General features: G+C 36.2%; 1 protein-coding gene across 1 annotated transcript in view; it reads left to right on the forward strand.

Annotated features, from left to right (window-relative positions):
• The window catches only part of CCDC7 (coiled-coil domain containing 7), a gene marked incomplete at its 3' end in the record, with an annotated part of 110,209 nt that overhangs the window by 64,723 nt on the left and 26,053 nt on the right, over positions 1-19,433 (forward strand). The window contains exons 4-6 of the mRNA XM_084865023.1: positions 16,552-16,572; positions 16,926-16,958; positions 18,960-19,126. Coding sequence (XP_084721149.1) covers positions 16,552-16,572; positions 16,926-16,958; positions 18,960-19,126 — 221 coding nt within the window. The remainder of the gene's footprint in view (positions 1-16,551; positions 16,573-16,925; positions 16,959-18,959; positions 19,127-19,433) is intronic.

Consider the following 19,433-nt stretch of genomic DNA (forward strand, 5'->3'; position numbering starts at 1 on the left):
GTTGTCAGATTTATCCCCTGATCTATGGGCTGGATAAGTGATATTGTATTTTTTGATGAAAACATACATCTAAGTTTGCCATCTTATAAACATAAAATATTTTTGGATGGATGAGCAGGACCGTCGTCTAAAAGCAATAAACATTTTGTATCATAGGTGGTATTTCAAGCTCTTTGCTTTGAAATTTCCTGTTTGCAGGCACAAATTCGTTAAAAAACTACTTCTGGAAAATGTCCAAGATGAACCAGGCCTTTTTAGAGTTATAATAAAAAACAGGCAGATGATTCATCATATTTTTTAAAACTTCAAGTGTATGAGATTTGCTAACAATTACAGATGCCAGTTATGAGCTCCATTGGTGTTGGCACAAAGCAGAGCCAAGATCTTGGCCTTCCTGATTTTCTTATTTTCATATTTGGAAGCTTGTGTGTTTTCAGGCATAGAATGCCAGAATAAACCAGTTTCATCAGTATTGTAAATCTGAGACTGTAATAGCATTTTGTTCTAATAATTTTTGCCTAAATAGTTTAGTATCTTCTATTGACTTACTGAAGCTTTGCTTATCATAAATCTGTTTGTGCATGATTTTGTGCTTTTTGTGAAAGCACCAAAGCCATTCATCACTTGCTTTGAGTGGTGTATTTATATGATTGCTAATTTCATTGCTACAGATTTCAATCCAACTTTGTGAACTGGGCATAAGGGCATTCAACAATGCTTCCTCAGCTGAAATTCTACATGTTCATTTCATATGTTTTCTGGAATTGGAGTTTGCACCTACATCACATATTAATGCAAATTTAAAAAATGTTGTCTTTAAAAAAAATGTATGCTATAGTTGGCTTTTTTAATGCATCAATGCTAACATATAAGAACACAAACACTCCTGACTCTAACTTTTATATGACTTCTAATTTTTGATTTAACATTAAATTAACTCTTTTCTGTTTGTCCATATTTTAAGATGTTAGTTTATATGATCCATTGGCATTGATGTGTTTTACTGTATGTACAAAACAATGATGTTTTACTGTACAAACATAATTTTAAATTTATACTTAATAGGTCTAGTAAATGCAAGCATTTACCAGTTACTGCGAGTAAACAAATGCACATATGCACATGACTGGGGCTTAGCTCACTTGGGAACATTCAAACTGCTGCAGAAAGTCACACAATACAACAGCAGAACCAATTACCACGTGACACAGTGTGAACAAGTGCTAATCTTTTGCCAAACACTGTTTACAAGTGTTGACTCTTGGATTTAAATATGCAGATTATGGTTGTAGGTATGTACTATTTATGTTGGTGAAATTACTACAGTGCTTTTTCCAACATAATGGCATATTCGCAAAAATTTGTTAAAAATAACGGTAAATTAATAACAAAAATATAACAAGTTAATTCAATTATAAGCAAAACTTGGTTAAAGGCATTTTAAAATTAACAGGGTGTTAATTTTCACATATGACATATAAACTAGAAATTTTGTTTTTTAAATCTAAAGTCCATTAAATTGAAATCCACAAAATTGAAGGTGAAGGGACATTGTAAATAGTAAAGAGGGCCAAATATATGGTGATGTAAGATGATTTGACTTTGGGTGATGGGCACACAATGCAATACACAGATCATGTATTATAGAAATGTACACTTGAAACTTATATAATCTTATTAAGCAATTAGAGGACTGGTGCATGAAATTCATGCACTTGGTGGGGTCCCTCACCCTGGTCTTCATCCTCTCACAGTCTGGAAGCCCTGGGGGGATGTCCAACTGATGGCTGAGACCCTTAGCACTGCCACGGAGGCGGGAGAGGCTCCCGCCACTGATGCTGTGCTCATCAGAGCCCAGCCTCTGGCTGAGTGGTGCTCCCTCTGTGGGAGTGCATTGACCACCAGGGGGCAGCTCCTGTGTTGAGCATCTTTCCCTGGTGGTCAGTATGTATCTGACCACCATAGCGACTGGTTGTTCCATCACTTGGTTGATTTGCACATTAGCCTTTAATATATAGGATTGACACCCCAATAAAATAATAAATATAAACATTTTGTACAAAAAATCACTAATTTTATTGAAGTTTTGAAAGTTATTTGCATAGTGTTATACAAAGTAGTGTCTTATTATTTTAATAAATCTTTATTCAGATTATTACAGTTATTCCACTCCCCCCCCATAGTTCCCCTCCACACAGTTCCCACCCCACTCCCTGCCCTTACTCCCCAACTGTTCTCGTCCATAGGTATATGATTATTGCCCAGTCTCTTTCCACACCCCAAACCCTCTTTCTCCTGAGAATTGTCAGTCCACTCCCTTTCTATGCCCCTGATTTTATTACATTCACTAGTATATTCTGTTCATTAGATTTTTTATTCACTTGATTTTTAGATTTACTTGTTGATAGATATGTATTGTCACTTTGTTGTTTATAATTTTTATGTTTACCTTCTTCTTTTTCCTCTTTTTAAAGAACATCTTTCAGCATTTCATATAATACTGGTTTGGCGGTGATAAACTCCTTTAGCTTCTTCTTATCTGTGAAGCTCTTTATTTGACCTTCAATTCTAAATGATAACTTTGCTGGGTAGAGTAATTTTGGTTGTAGGTTCTTGCTATTCATCACTTTGAATATTTCTTGCCACTCCCATCTAGCTTGCATAGTTTCTGTTGAGAAATCTGATGACAGTCATATAGGTACTCCCTGTAGGTAACTGTTTTTCTCTTGCTGCCTTTAATATTCTCTTTGTCTTTTGCCGTTGGCATTTTAATTATGATGTGTCTTGGTGTGGTCCTCTTTGGATTGTTTGAGTAGCTTTGTGTGCTAAGTGTCTTATATGGCCCATTGGATCAGCCTCCCTAATTACCTGAGGTGGACACTCTTGGTATACCCCTTTGTCAGCTGTGTGCACAGTCTTATTGTAGTTAACACTTGATTGTTGTTGGTATCACTTGGAGGAATTGACCTCCAGGCCAGTTGGCTGTGAGGACCAGTTGTGTCTACAATGGGAGAACTTTTGTGCTAGAGATCCCCTTATGGGGGCTTTGGCGCTCATTGAGTCTGCCTCCTGAGTGGATCTCTTATGGATGTGAAGAGTTGTAATCTGGATGGTCTCTCTCTGACCAGCATTTAAACTGGCTCTTAAATCTCCAAGGAGAGAGGCCACTCAGCAGGAGCTACAGAGAGATCTGAAGATCCCTTCTCTGTGTTTGGGGTTTGGAGGTGCCCAGATGAGGCCTAGCTGTGAAGCAATGCAAGCTGCTGTGGAGCCTTGGGCCTTCTTTTGGAAGCTCTGGGGCTCTCTGACACAGCTGCAGTTTGTTAGGCTTTAGATTACAAAAGGCCAGTCCATTCATATGCAAAAGCCTCTGCCCAAAGCTTGTAAATTGGGTGGGGTAGGGTATTAGGGAATCACCAGGGTGGAGCAAAGAGCAATGGCTGCCAGTTAGCCCTGACTGAAGAGGCCCTGGGTCTCTGTGTTTCGTAGCACTGTGCAGGAACAATAATTGCTGTAAGCACCTCTGAGAGAAAGCCCCCTTGTGTTTTGGCCTTATGCCAGACAGTCTCGTTTCTCTCTGTATGAGTTTGGGTCCCCAGAGTATCACCAGAAACTGAAGTTCAGAGCAGTTGGGAGCTTGTATCTCCCTCCTTTTTGAAAAAGACAACAGCGTACCCAGTTGCCAACCACTTTCTCGTGCGCTTTCATACCTCCTCACTTACACACCTCCACACCTCCTACTGGACTCAATGCACTTTTCTCTTTCCTTCTAGATGTAGAATTTCCACTCAGCCAGCCTTCCCATAATTCTGGATGATATTCATTTTGTCTATTGTAGTTTTGATATGGTTGTGTGTGGCAGCAAGTTCAGGTGTTTACCTATGCTGACATCTTTTATTATTATTATTTTTTAAAAAAACTTTATTGTTGAGAGTATTACAGGTACTCCCTATTTTTCCTCCATAACCCCCCTGCCACATGGCTGCACCCTACCCAGGTCTTCCCCACCCTATAGACTGTGTCTATAGGTTATGCATAAATGCATATAAGTTCTTTGATTAATTTCTTTCTGCCACACTACCCCCTTCTCTGTGAGATTTGTCAGTCACTTCCATGCTTCCATGCCTTTGTTTCTATTTTATTCATAAATTTACTAGTATTTTGTTCATTAGATGAGATCATAGATATTTGTCTTTCTCTGACTGGCTTATTATTTTTTCTTTATTGATTTAGATATTAAATATGTGTTCTTATCCCCCCATCATTCCCCCTTCTACTCATAACCTCACTCCCCTAATGCCTGTTTCCATTGGCTGTGCTTATTTGCATGCATACAAGTTTTTGGTTGATCTCTCGCCCTTACCCCCACCCTCCCCAACCTTCCCTCTGAAGTTTGAGAATTTGATTGATGTTTTTTGTCTCTGGATCTGTTTTTGCTCATCAGTTTATGTTGTTCATTATATTCCACAAATGAGTGAGATCGTGTGATATTTATCTTTTCTGACTGATTTATTTCACTTAGCATAATGCTCTCCAGGACCATCTATGCTGTTGTAAATTGTAGGAGTTCCTTCCATTTTACAGCAGAGTATAGTATTCCATTGTGTTTTTAAATCCATTCATCTGATGATGGGCACTTAGGCTGTTTTCAAATCTTAGCTATGATAAATTGTGCTTTTATGAACATAGTGGTACATATATTCTTTCTGATAGGTGTTTCTAGTTCCTTGGGATATATTCTTAGGACTGGGATCACTGGGTCAAATGGGACTTCCATTTTTAGTTTTTTGAGAAAACTCACATTGTTCTCCACAGTGGCTGCACCAGTGTTCATTCCCACCAGCAGTACATGAGGTTCCCCTTTTCTCCATATCCTCGCCAGCACCTGTCATTAGTTGAGTTGTTTATGATAGCTATTCTTGCAGGTGTGATATTGACATTTTTATCTGCATTTCTCAGAAGATTAGTGACTTTCAGCATGTTTTCACATGTCTCTTGGTCTTCCTTATATCCTCTTTCAAAAAGTATCTATTTAGGTCAGTTACCAATTTTTTGATTGGATTTCTTATCTTTCTTTTGTTAAGTTGTAAGAGTTCCCTGTAAATGTTGGAGATCAAACCCTTATTGGTAATAACATTGGCAAATATGGTCTCCCTTGCAATGGGCTTCCTTATTGTTTTGTTGATGGTTTCCTTTGCTGTGCAGAAGCATTTTGTTTTTATGTAGTCCCATTTGTTTCTTTTCTTTTTAGCTTCCATTACCCTAGGAGCTGTATCATTGAAGAAATTGCACTGGCATATATCTGAGATTTTGCTGCCTGTGAATTCCTCTAAGATTTTTATGGTTTCCCTTCTTACATTTAAGTCCTTTATCCATTTTGTGTTTATTTTTGTATATGATATAAGTTGGTGATCTAGTTTCATTTTTTTTTGCATGTATCTGTCCAATTTTCCCAACACCATTTATTGCAGAGACTGCCTTGACTCCATTGTATATTCATGCCTTCTTTGTAAAAAATTGAGTATAGTGGTTTTGGTTGATTTCTAGGTTCTCTATTCTATTCCATTGGTCTATATGTCTGTTCTTGTGCCAATAAAAGCTGTATTACAAAGCCACTGTTTTGAGAACAGTGGCTTTGTAATACAGCTTGATATCTGGTATTGAGATCCCTCCCACTTTGTTCTTCTTTCTCATGATTGCTGCAACTATTCAGGGTCTTTTTTTATTCCAGATGAATTTTTGGAGAGTTCTTTGTAGGTCTGTGAAATATGCCCTTGGTATTTTAATGGGGAGTGCATTGAATCTGTAGATTGCTTTGGGTAGTATGAACATTTTAATGATGTTGATTCTACCAGTCCCTGAACATGGTATGTTCTTCTATCTATTTATGTCTTCTTCTATCTCTCTCTCTTTTTTTTTTAAAGTGTTCTTTATTGTAGTTTTCTGAGTAAAGATCTTTTACCTCCTCAATTAACTTTATTCCTATGTATCTAATTTTCTTGGTGCAATTGTAAATGAGATTGTATTTTTAGTCTCTTTTTTGTTCTCTACTGGTGTATACAAATGCCATAGATTTCTTGGCATTAATTTTGAATCTTGCTACAGTGTTAAATTCATTTATTAAGTATAATTTTTTTTTGATGGAGTCTTTAGGTTTTCTATGTACCTAAAATGTCATCTGTGAATAATGTCACCTGTGCATAATGAGAATTTTACTTCTCCCCCTCCTCCCCCCCCAATTTGGATACCTTTTCTTTCTTCTTCTTGTTTAATTGCTATGGCTGGCACTTCCAGTACTATGTCAAACAGGAATGTTGAAAGTTGGCATTCCTGTCTCATTCCTGTTCTTAGGGTAAATGGCTTTAGTTTTTGCCCATTGAGTATGATGTTGGTTGTGTGTTTGTCATATAAGGCTTTTATTATGTTGAGATATGACCCCTCTATTCCCAGTTTGCTGATGGTTTTTTATCAAGAAATGATGTTGGATTTTGTCAAATGATTTTTTTTTTGGTATCAATTGATATAACTATGTGATTTTTATCTCTCAGTTTGTTTATGTGATGTATCATGTTTATTGACTTGTGGATACTGTACCATCCATGCATCCTCGTGATAAATCCTGTTTGGTCATGGTGTATGATCTTTCTGATATAATACTGGATCCTGTTTGCTAGAATTTTGTTGAAGACTGTGGCATCTATTGGTATATTCATGAGTGATATTGGCCTATAATTATTATTGTCTATATCTAGTTTGGTATTAGGATAATGTTGGCTTCATATAATGAGCTTGGAAGTATTGCATCCTCTTGAGTTTTTTTGGAGTAGTCTGAGGAGAACAGGTTTTACTTCATCCTTGAATGTTTGGTAAAATTCCCCTGTGAAGCCGTTTGGCCCCGGGCTTTCATTTGCTGGAAGCTTTTTGATGACTGCTTCAATTTCCTCCTTAGTTATAAGCCAATTGAGATTTTTCAAACTCAACTCCCTGATTGAGTTTGGGAGGTTTCATTTTTATAGAAATGTCCTTTTGCTCTATATTATCTAGTTTGTTTAAAAAGAGTTTTTCACAGTATTTTATTTTATTATTTTATTTTTATTTTTTACAATCCTTTATATTTTTGTGGGATCTGTTGTTATTTTACCTCTTTCATTTATGATTTTATTTCTTTGGGTCCTCTCTCTTTGTTTTTTTGGCTAGAGGTTCATAAATCTTGTTTATATTTTCTCAGAACCAGCTCTTGGTTTCATTGATCTTTTTTATTGTTAATTTTTGGTCTCTATGTCATTTACTTCTGCTGTGATCTTCATTATCTCCTTCCTTCTGCTCATTCCAGGCTTTTCTTGTTTTCTTTCTAATTATTTAAGCTGTAGAGTTAGATGATTTATTATTATCATTAAGATTTATTATTATTATTATTATTATTAATTTTTTTTACATCTGCCTGTAGCTCTGTAAACTTTCCTCTTAAGACTGCTTTCACTGTGTTCCATAGATTTTTAAAAAAATATATATTTTATTGATATTTTACAGAGAGAAAGGTAGAGAGATAGTTAGAAACATCGATGAGAGTCATCGATCAGCTGCCCCTTGCATGCCCCCTACTGGGGACATGCCTGCAACAAAGGCACATGCCCTTGACCGGAATCGAATCCAGGATCCTTCAGTCCGCAGGCCAACGCTCTATCCACTGAGCCAAACCGGTTTCAGCGTGTCCCATAGATTTTGGATTGTTGCATTTTCATTTCCATTTGTTTCCAGTATGTTTTAAATTTGTTCTTTGATTTCTTTGGTAACTCAACCATTGTTTAATAGTAGGCTATTCATCTTCCAAGTGTTTGAATTTTTTGATTGTTTTTATTGCATTTTATTTCCAATATTATGCCATTTTAGTCTGAGATGATGCTTGATATGATTTCAATCTTCTTGAATTTGGTGAAACTTTGCCTGTGACCCAATATGTGGTTTATCTTTGAAATGTCCCATGTGCACTTGACAGGAATGTATATTCTGTGGATTTGGGGTTGAAATGTTCTGAAGATGTCCATTAAGTTCATCTGATCTAATGAGTCATTTAGGATTGCTGTCTCTTTGCTGATTTTTTTGTCTAGAGGATTAAATCAGTGATGGTAGTGGTGTATTCAAGTCCTCTACTATGATTTTATTGTTATCCATCTCTCCCTTCATATCTTCATGGAGATTTTTTATTTATTTAAATATTTGAGTGCTCCTTCTTTGGGTGCATATATGCTTGCCAGAGTTATTTCCTCTTTTTGTATCCATCCCTTTACAATTATGAAGTGGGGGATTGTAAATTAGATATATAACTAGGGTGAAATTTTAAGTAGGGGGCAAAGAGAAATAATTGGGAAAATCTAAAGCAGAAATAGGGCAAGAGAAACTAAAGAAAAAGGACAATAAAAGGGGAAAATTGAGGAAGCAAGTGTTGGCATAAAGGTAAAGTTGAGATAAGAGTAAAATGATGCTAAAGGAAAGATGAAAATATAATGTAGAATACTAATCACAAAATAAAATAAAGAGAAAATGAAATTATACTTAAAAATAAAGATAAAATAGTAGTAGTAATAATACTGCCTAAAAATAAACATATAATAATTGAAAAGTTAAAATCCAGTAAGAAAAAATAAAAAATAGTTTCTTATGTAAAAGATGAAATAAAAATAAAAATGTTCAGTAATGAAGGTCATTCACATCCTCTACTTTTCTGTTTGGGTTGCCTGTTTCCTAGTCAGGACTGTATTGAAGTTCCCTGTGTTCCACTCGTACTTACTGTTGTAGGCCACAGTCCTGATTTTCAAGCAGTCAGTACTTTGTTTCTTATACTCCTTTATTTGTGTTTACACAAGAGTCAATTTGTGATTCAACCCCTGGGTGGCAGTGTTTCTGGATTGACCTCAAAGTCTATAGATCCTCTCTAGCTAGTACTTAGATTTTGTTTTCCCTGTCACACTTAATACTGGTTTGGGGAAATGGGCTGCCCCAGAGCTGGTTCTATGATCGTTATTCCCCACTCTGATCCCCAGGTTCCACAAAAACAACTTTCCCCTGCAGTCCCTTAGAGTGTCCCCAATTTGGTGATCCTATGTTCTGGGCTTAGTAATCAAAAGCAAGTACTTAAAGAGGAAAAAACAGAAAAAAGAGCCAAAGTATGTGTCAAACACCCATGCTGTGGCTCAAGTCTGTACAGTCTTTTTTTCTCTTAGGTCAACGCTTAACACCAGCCAGGCTGGACATATATATATATATTTAATTAAATCTTTATTGTTCAGATTATTACAATTGTTCCTCTTTTTCCCCTCCATAGCTCCCTTCCACCAGGTTCCTACCCCACCCTCTGCTCTTTCTCCACCCCCCCTACATTGTCCTCATCCATAGGTGTACTGTTTTTGTTCAGTCTCTTCCCGCACTCCCTACTCCCGTTTTTCCCAAGAATCATCAGTCCATTCCCTTCCTACACCCATGATTCTATTATATTCACCAATTTATACTATCCATCAGATTTTTTATTCCCTTGGTTTTTAGATTCACTTGTTGATAGTTACGTACTTGTTGTTCATAATTTTTATCTTTATCTTCTTCTTTCTCTTAAAGAATACCTTTCAACATTTCATATAATCCTGGTTTGGTGGTGATGAACTTCTTTAGCTTTTTTTAATTTTTTTTATTTGTGAAGCTCTTTATCTGCCCTTCAATTCTGAATGATAGCTTTGCTGGGTAGAGTAATCTTGGTTGTAGGTTCTTGCAATTCATCACTTCCAATATTTCTTGCCATTCCTGTCTGGCCTGCATAGTTTCTGTTGAGAGATCAACTGACAATCATATGGGTGCTCCCGTGTAGGTAACTAATTGTTTTTCTCTTGCTGCTTTCAATATTCTCTGTCCTTTGCTCTTGGAATTTTAATTATGATGTGTCTTGGTGTGGTCCTCTTTGGATTCCTCTTGTTTGGGGTTCTGTGTGCTTCCTGGACTTGTAAGTCTATTTCTTTCACCAGGTGGGGGAAGTTTTCTGTCACTATTTCTTCAAATAAGTTTTCAGTATCTTGCACTCTCCTTCTGGGATACCCATAATTCTGATGTTGGTATGCTTGAAATTGTCCCAGAAGATTCTTACACTATCTTCAACTTTTTGTATTCTATTTTTGCTTTTTCAGTGGAGTTTTTTTTTTTCTTTTTTCTTTTTTTTCTTCTTCTTGGTATTCCAAATCTTTGACTTGATTATTGTGATCCTCTAATCTGCTTTTAGGTCTCTGTAATATATATATATATATATATATATATATATATATATATATATATATATATATATATATATATAATTTCAGTCAGTGTAGGCTTAATTTCTAGTTGATCCCTTTTCATATCCTCAAAGGTCTCTAATTTATTGGCCTTTTCTAGGAAATTCTTGAAAAACCTTATAACTGTGGTTTTGAACTCTATATCCATTCTTTTGCTTTCCTCCATTTCCTTCATTTGTGGCCTGCATCTTTGTCTCTGTATTTTGGCTGCTTTTCTGAGTTGATGGGAGTGCCTTTGTGTGCTAGGTGTCCTAGCAGGGCCCAGTAGCTCAGCTTCCTCAGTTACCTGAGGTGGAGTCTTGGTGCAGCCCTTTGTGGGCTGAGTGTGCAGTCTTGTTGTAGTTAAACCTTGCTTGTTGTTGGTATCACTGAAGAGAGTTGATCTCCAAGCCAATTGGCTGTGAGGATCAGCAGTGTCTCAGCTAGGAGGGCTTCTGTGCTCAGCTTGGATGGGGTGGAGTCTCTAGGTGGTACAGACAAACTTTGGTTTTCTGTCAGCCCCACCCTATGAGGGCCCTGTTTGAATCCCACGGCAGTGGCTGTTAGCTTGTGCACCTCTTGAGAGAAGGCTGCTCTCGAGTTTTACCCTCTGCCTGACAGCCCAATTTCTCCCCTGCTGGAGATGGCTATCAGTGCAATAGGGAGGTTTTGTTTTCTTCCCGAATGAGAAAGCTAACGTTAGCTGTCCACCCTCTCTGTGTGCGCTGTGAGTAAGCCAGCAGCGTATTCAGCCACCTGCCCTTTCCACGCTCACGGATCTCCGCTCCTTCACAGCTCCTGAGGCTCAGCGCCCTTTTCTCCTTTTTTCTAGTTGGTAGAGTTTCCACTCAGCCAGCTTTCTGTAAGTTCTGGACAATGTTCACTCTGTTTTCTAGTTGTAATTTTAAAATTGTTGTGGTAGGCTACATTTAGGTGTTTACCTTAGCCACCATCTTGGTTTCTCAGGCTGGACATATTTTAAAAATGTATTTGTGCTTTTATTAATTAACTGATTAGTTATCTGGGGATTTTTGTGTCTTTGATTTTTTTTTCAAAGAACCATAATTTTGTTATATTACTATTATTTATTTTTTCTTTTTCTCATTAATAATTGCTTTTAAATTATTATTATTATTTAATCTTTATTGCTGAAGGTATTAAATAGGTTCCCTTTTCCCTCCTTGACCCCTTCTAGCCTGCCCTGCCCACCTCCCCCGCCCAGGCCTTCACTACAGTATTGTCTGTGTCCATGGTTTATGCTTTTTTTTTCATTAGTATTTTCTATTTAAAATTAAATTTAATAGGGTGACATTGATTAATAAAATTATATAGGTTTTTAAGTATGCATTTCTATGATGCATTTCTGCGTACTGCATTATTTCTTTATGTTATCTTTTCATTTATTTTTCCTAGTGTTTTGAGTTTTACTTTATTTGATTTTTGTATTGATATTTTTGGGGCTATGAGTTTTGCACTGATCAGTGCTATACTTTATGATATGCATTGTTTTAGTTATTAATAGTTTTCAGAAATTCTGTAATTTCTATTCCCTATTCACTTAAGAATTGTTCAGTAATATCCTAAAGGAAGGTCCTTTTTTTTTAAAAAAAAATCTTTATTCAGATTATTACTAATGTACCCCATAACTCTCCTCCACCCAGTTCTCACCCCACTACAGGCCTCCCCCACCTGCTGACTTTGTCCAAAGGTGTAAACTATTTGTAAAATCTTTTCTAGCACCCTTCAAACCTCTTCCCCTTGAGAATTGTCAGTTAGCTCCATTTCCATGCCCCTGACTCTGTTACATTCACCAATGTGTTCTGTTCATCAGGTTTTTTTTTTTTTAACATTTGATTTTTAGGTTCACTTGATGATATATATTTATTGTCACTTTGTTGTTCATAATTTTATCTTTACTTTTTTCTTCTTCTTCTTAGAGAATATCTTTTCAGCATTTCATGTAATAATGCTTTGGTGGTGATGAACTCCTTTAGCTTTTGCTTATTTGTGATACTCTTTATCTGACCTGCAATTCTAAATGATAACTTTGCTGGATAGACCAATTTTGGTTGTAGGTTCTTGCTGTTCATCACTTTGAATATTTCTTGCCACTCCCTTCTGGCCTGCATAGTTTCTGTTGAGAAATCAGCTGACAATTGTATGGGTGCTCCCGTGTAGGTAACTAATTGTTTTTCTCTTGCTGCTTTCAATATTCTCTGTCCTTTGCTCTTGGAATTTTAATTATGATGTGTCTTGGTGTGGTCCTCTTTGGATTCCTCTTGTATGAGTTTCTGTGCACTTCCTGGACTTGTAAGACTATTTCTTTCACCAGGTATGGGAAGTTTTCTGTCATTATTTCTTCAAATAGGGTTTCAATATATTCCTCTTTTTCTTCTTCTGGTACTCCATAATTCGGATGTTGGTACACTTGAAGTTATCCCAGAGGCTTCTTATACTATCTCCATATTTTTGGATTCTTTTTTCTTTTTGTTTTTTTCTGGTTGGGTGTTTTTTTATTCTTCATATTTCAAATCTTTAACTTGATTCTTGGAATCCTCTAGTCTGCTATTGGATCTCTGTATATTGTTTTTTTTATTTCTGTCAGTGTATGTTTAATTTATGATTGGTCCTTTTTTCATATCCTTTAGGGTCTCACTAAATTTCTCAGAGGTTTCTAGAAGGTTCTTGAATAACATTATAACTGTCATTTTGAACTCTATAACCAGTGGTTTGCGTTCATCCATTTCTTTCACTTGTGACTTGTTTCTTTGTCTCCACATGTTGGCTGCTTTTCTGTGTTTGTTTCCATGAACTGGGTAGCTGCTAAGTCTCCTTGAGTTGAGGGAGTGGCCTTGTGTGGTAGGTGTCCTATAGGGCCCAGTGGCTCAGCCTCCCCAGTCACCTGAGGTGGATGCTCTTGGTGCACCCCTTTGTGGGCTGTGTGCACAGTCTTGTTGTAGTTAAACCTTGGTTGCTGTTGGTATCCCTGAGAGGAATTAACCTCCAGGCAAATTGGCTGTGATGACCAGCTGTGTCTACACAGGAGACATCCTTATGGGGCAGAACTGATTTCAGTGGGTCTTTGGTGCTCACTGAATCTGCCCCTTGAGTGTGTCTCTTATGGCTGTAAAGAGTTGTAAGCCAGTATGATCTCACTCTGACTATTGGGTGCACTGGTTCTTGGATCTCCAAGGAGGTGAAGGTCAGATACTGTCTGGGGTTGCCCAGCAGGAGCTACAGAGAAATCTGCAGACTCTTCCTCTTTGTATGGGGATTGGAAGTGCCCAGATGAGGCCCAGCTGTGAAATAAGGCAGGCAGGTGCTGCTGGGCCTTTGGACTTCTTTTGGAAGCTCTGGAGCTCTCTGAACCAGCTGCAGTTTGACAGGTTTTAGGCGTAGAAATGACAGGGTATTCATTTGCAAAAGCCTCTGTGCAGAGCTTGGGTGGGGTCTCTGGGAATCACCAGGGAGGAGCAAACAGCAATGGCTGCCAGTCTGCCCTGCACCTGAGAGGTCCCCGGGTCTCTGCAGCCCAGGCCCCTTATAGGAACAATGATTGCTGAGAGCACCTCTGAGAGAAAGACGCCCTTGTGTTCCTGTCCTGAAGCAAAATAATCCAGTTTCTCCCTGTGTGTGTCTGGGTCCCCCAGAGTCTTTCCCATAAATGGAGTTCAGAGCAAGCAAGAGCTTATATCTCCCTCCTGATTAAAGGAGCAGCACATCCAGCTGCCAGAACTTTCCACACATTTGCACCTCTTACTAGTCTTAATGCACTTTCTTCATCTCTCTATTTGTGGAACTTGTACTCAGCCAGCTTTCCTGTGGTTTTGGATGGTAGTTGTTCTGCCTTTTAGTTGTAATTTTGATGTACGTGCGAGAGCAAGTATAGTTGTTTACCTATGTGGTCATCTTGGTTCTCTGGAAGGTCCTTTTTTATTACATTTTTACATTCCAGTTTTATTGTGTTGTGATTAAGGAGTGTTGTTTGTAATATTGCCATTTTATATAATTTACTGGTTTTCTTTATATCTTAATATACAACTTAATTCTGTGATATTCCCCCCCCCCCCCCCCCCCCCGTGAACACTTGAAAAGAAGGTATGTTTTCTATTGTTTGAAAATAGTCTGGGCCTGTCAGAATGTATTTCATATATTCTACTTTATTACATTGGTTCTACTTTATTACATTGTTGGTTTTTTAAAATGTCATTGTTATGCCCAAGTGTCATAAACCCCAAAGACTACCAGGGAGCCGAATCCGATGCAATTGCAGAAAGCCTGTATTTATTTCGGACTAGTCCGAGCTCAGTCCCACTTACACCAGTGAGGGCATGGTGAGAAAGAGAGAGAACTTAACATATCAATGGGTTTTATAGGGAGGGTGGTGCCGCTACCTTGGCTGACCCGATGGTTGGGTTAGGCCTAGGGTCCAGTTACCGGGAGCTGGACCCGCCCCACCCTGCCCTCTCACCCCGCCTGCCCTCTCGCCCCGCCTGCCCTCTTACCCCGCCCTGCCCCCTCATCCCGCCCTGCCCTCTCATCATAATTTATTTTTGTCCACGAAACCTGTCAAATTGTTTTATATAGGTATTATGTTGTTTGGTATATAGATACTCTTAAATGTGGTATATTCATTATGGAATGTGAGTTTTAACATTATAGAGCATCCTTATTTGTCCAAAGAAATGCTGTTTTGGTTGAATATTTTGTTTGAGGTTGCATATTCTACTTTCTTAGTAATTTCATTTTTTTGTGTGATAAATATTTGTCTATCATCTTATTTTTAACTTTTTGAATCATTGCATTTAAGGTGTGTCTTTTAAAAATAGATTTAAAAAAATATATTTTATTGATTTTTTTACAGAGAGGAAGGGAGAGAGATAGAGAGCTAGAAACGTCGGTGAGAGAGAAACATCTACCAACTGCCTCTTGCACACCACCTACCGAGGATGTGCCCCCAACCAAGGTACATGCCCTTGACCGGAATCGAACCCGGGACCTTTCAGTCCACAGACCGATGCTCTATCCACTGAGCCAAACCGGTTTCAGCCTTAAAAATAGATTTTTATTATTGATTTCAGAGAGGAAGGGAGAGAGAGAAAAAAAAAATCAGTGATGGGTGAGAACCATTCATTGGCTGCCTCCTGCACACTGGGATTGAGCCTGAAGCATGTGCCCTGACTGGGAATTGAATCATGACCTCCTGGCTCATCAACCACTGAACAACACAGACTGGGCTAAGGTGTGCCTTTTATTCATTGATTCATAAGTCAGTTTGGAAATTTTTTAAATATTAAAGTTATGACCATATTGATATGATTATCAAATGTTAGCATGCAAAGGAATCAACTGAGAGGCTGGTTTATACACATATTGCTGGCCCTACTCTCAAAGTTTTTGATTTAGTAGGCTGAAATGAGGCCTGAGAATTTGCATTACTAACAAATCTGGATGGTTGTTTAGGTCTTGGGTTCACACTTTTTTGACTATTGATCTATAGTTAGTGTTTCAGAAGGGAAACTTTAAGCTATCCTGATTTTTTTTTGTTGTTGTTAAGTAACATTTCTTCTGTCTGAATGCATGTAGTAATATTTTTCTTTAATAGTTTATGTCAAAATTTTTTTTATCTCTGATAGTGTTTATGTGTGTGTGTGTGTGTGTGTGTGTGTGTGTGTGTGTGGTAAGTGTTATCATTTTAGCAGTTCATTTTTTAAGTAGTAAATATTGACATTTTAAACTGTGTGATTGGTTTTATATATTTAGTTTCTCATAAGCTCCTATATGAGACCTTTGCATTTTCTTTGAAAAGTATTTAGTAGTAGTAGTATTTTATATTTTGATTTTTAGGCCCTTTAGCAGAAAAAAATACATTGAAGAGGTAATGTTTGGTAAGGTAATGCTTGCTTTTCATTATTGTACTCTCTTCTATATGAATAAATAATGCTCTTTTGAGATGAATTTAAATTTTATTTTCTAAACCTAAATTAAAAAATATAAAATCATATATGTAAATTATTTTGGGATCTCTTTTAATATAGATCTATAAAAATGAAAATATTTTGCTAAAACTAAGTTGTCTATGCAAGTTGTATTAAAATATTTCTATAAATATTAAAATGTTGTTATTTTGGATTATAGATTTATGTTTTAATAATTTGTATATTTTGGGATTGAAAATTGCAAGACTTGAATGAAATGTTTTATCACACATCGTGAAGAATTTTATTTTAAAATGTTTAATTGCAACTTTATTTTCCAGATTTTGGAATCTCTTTTTAAGGTATGTTCAAAATATGCAGTTTAAGTTTACTAAAATTAAATACAGAAATATATGTAAATGAAGTTTCTAAGGTTTGAGGTAGTAAAATTCTTTTACTTGCTGCTATATATATTTAAAAATTTTATATCCCAGTTGTATGCTACACTAACCCTCTTCTGAGTCTTAGGATAAATGATGTTTGGCTCAGTACTAATTTTAGATATATGAAAATTCTCTCTTTTCACTCTCTCTCTTTCACACACACACACACACACACACACACACACACATGCATACACACATACCCATTTATTTTACTGCAGAAATTTAACTTGTCAATAATTATTTGTTTTCTGTTCCTTTAAAAAAAAAAGTGGTTTCAGCGACAGGTCAATCAAATGGAAGAGGTAAGTAAAACATTTCTTAATTGTTAATTAAATTAATATTTTATCTCATTTATAAACCAATTTGAAGTATAAGTTAAATTTTTTTGAGTAACCATTAATTATAATGTTGATTTACATAGAGAAATAATGATTGGATAGATACAAATGTCTCAGTGGTTTATGCACTACATTCCTGTATATATCTGGTATACTCTGAGTTTGGTACATTCTTTCATCTAAAATTGGACAATAGAAAAATTTTTTAAATATATTTTATTGATTTTTGTACAGAGAGGAAGGGAGAGAGATAGAGAGAAACATCGATGAGAGAGAGTCATCAATCAGCTGCCTCTTGCACACCCCTTACTGGGGATATGTCAGCAACCAAGGTACATGCCCTTGACCGGAATCGAACCCGGGACCCTTCAGCCCCCAAGCCGATGCTCTATCCATTGAGCTCTATCCGGTCCCGGCTGGACAATAGAAATTTAATTATTATTCTTTCCCTAATTTATATAAAATAATAAATGACTAGAGAAAACTTATCAAGTTAAAAATTATCCTCTATTTAAATAATCATGCATAATATATATGCTTACTATTAAATTATATATTTGTATTTTTAAAAATTTAATGTTATTTTAATGACTTTTTTTTACTTTTTGATTTTCAGGTGCTTTAGTACCTTTTGGAAACTATTGGTGTCTGTTCTTAGGGGTTTTAAATTCTATTTTGGAAAAGACTTTATGTAATTTGTTTAGATAGCAAAATGATTTCCAGGATAGCTTTAGTGATTCATGGAATTATTTTAGTTTTCCCTTGGATATGTTTGTGGCTCAGCCCAATTAAACACTCTTGAAGTCCAGACACTTTAAAGAGTATACTTTATTTATTTGGAATATAAATTAAATATTAAAGTTAGACATGGAATCCTAGCAGTTTTAATTTTTTTTAATTTTTTAATTTTTTAAATTATTTTACCTTTGGCCCCAAAGTAAACTTTTATGATCTTGCACTCTTTGCTTTAGATATGCTGACACTGGAAGAGTATTGGTAATTGTTCTTTGAGTATGGTAGATTGGTCATTATCTTTCCAGAGAAGTAGGATTGGGGTGAAGTTCACTATTTCCCCTCACCCTTTTATAAAATCGGTACTTCTTTGCAATTTGGGTAATGCAGCTTATCTTTTGTCTTCTTATTTTTTTTTTGTATCAACCTCTTTTTATCATATTTTTTTTTTCATGCAGTTGTCTCACTCTCTTCTTTATACACTTTGTGTCAGTGGTGTGAGACCCATCCTAAACTGGTTTCTCAGTTTCTTTACCTTCTTATCTCTGAAAATCTCTGTCCTTCTTTATCTCTAGCCCCACTTCTGGTCACACTTTAGCAAGTGGTTCTCAACCTTTCTAATGCCACGACCCTTTAATACAGTTCCTCATGTTATGGTAACCCCCAACCATAAAATTATTTTTATTGCTACTCCATAACTGTGATTTTGCTACTGTTAATGAATCATAATGTAAATATCCGTGTTTTCTGATGGTCTTAGGCAACCCTGCTAGCGGACCCTGCTGCTATAGAGCCTAAAACCATCAGAGTTAGTAGTAGAAAATATTAGCATTTGACAACAAATTATTGTGTCTTTCCATAGTTTATCATAATAATAGTATTCTTAGAATGGATTTTGAGGAAATTATTACTTTAAAATTTCTTGTAAATAATTTGAATTGCATTTAATGCTGCTACAATTGTTATTGCACTTGCGTAGATTCTTAAATGTTAAAATAATAATAAGAATATTGGATTTGAGTTTTGACATATAAAAGTCAACACTTAGCTGTTATTATGTTGCTAGGTATTTGCCCATATCAGTATTTTGTAAAATATTTGTATTTGATTATAGCTATGGATAGGAATAATATAAAGTTATTTAGATACAATAAATGAAACAATAATATTTCTTTAAGGTAAGGGGACAAAATGTGTCATTTCCTAAATACTTTGTTAATTTTGTTGTTTTAGATAAGTAAAGATCAAAGTTTTTCAGAAAGAGAGTTTCCAGTACCTGATAAAGCAATCACTTTAAGCATTGCACAGATAGTTAAGCAAGTGCAAAAACTTGAAGAACTGAAAAATCGACTTAAAAGATCTACTAAACACCCCTCAAAAGTCTTGCTCTCTAAGCCCAAGTAAGTAAAATATGAGTTAATAGAATTGAAAACAAGAGTGGGTATTAAGTAGTAATGAATGTAAGATAACGTTTTAGATATACTATCTGTAGAACTAAGTCAAATCAGAAGGTCTAGTCAGTTTGTACCTATTTGAAAATTTTAATAGTTTGAATTGGTACTATTTAATACAGTGGACACTAGCCTTTTTGTGGCTAATAAAGTTAAAATTCAATTTAATTAAAAAAACAATTTCTGTGTTGATTATAATAGAATCAGAGATACGGGAGGGGAGTGGACTGACAATTCTCGGGGAAAAGGGGAGTGG

Source organism: Pipistrellus hanaki, assembly GCF_964339955.1.
Source record: "Pipistrellus hanaki genome assembly, chromosome: 1".
Lineage (NCBI taxonomy): Eukaryota > Metazoa > Chordata > Mammalia > Chiroptera > Vespertilionidae > Pipistrellus > Pipistrellus hanaki.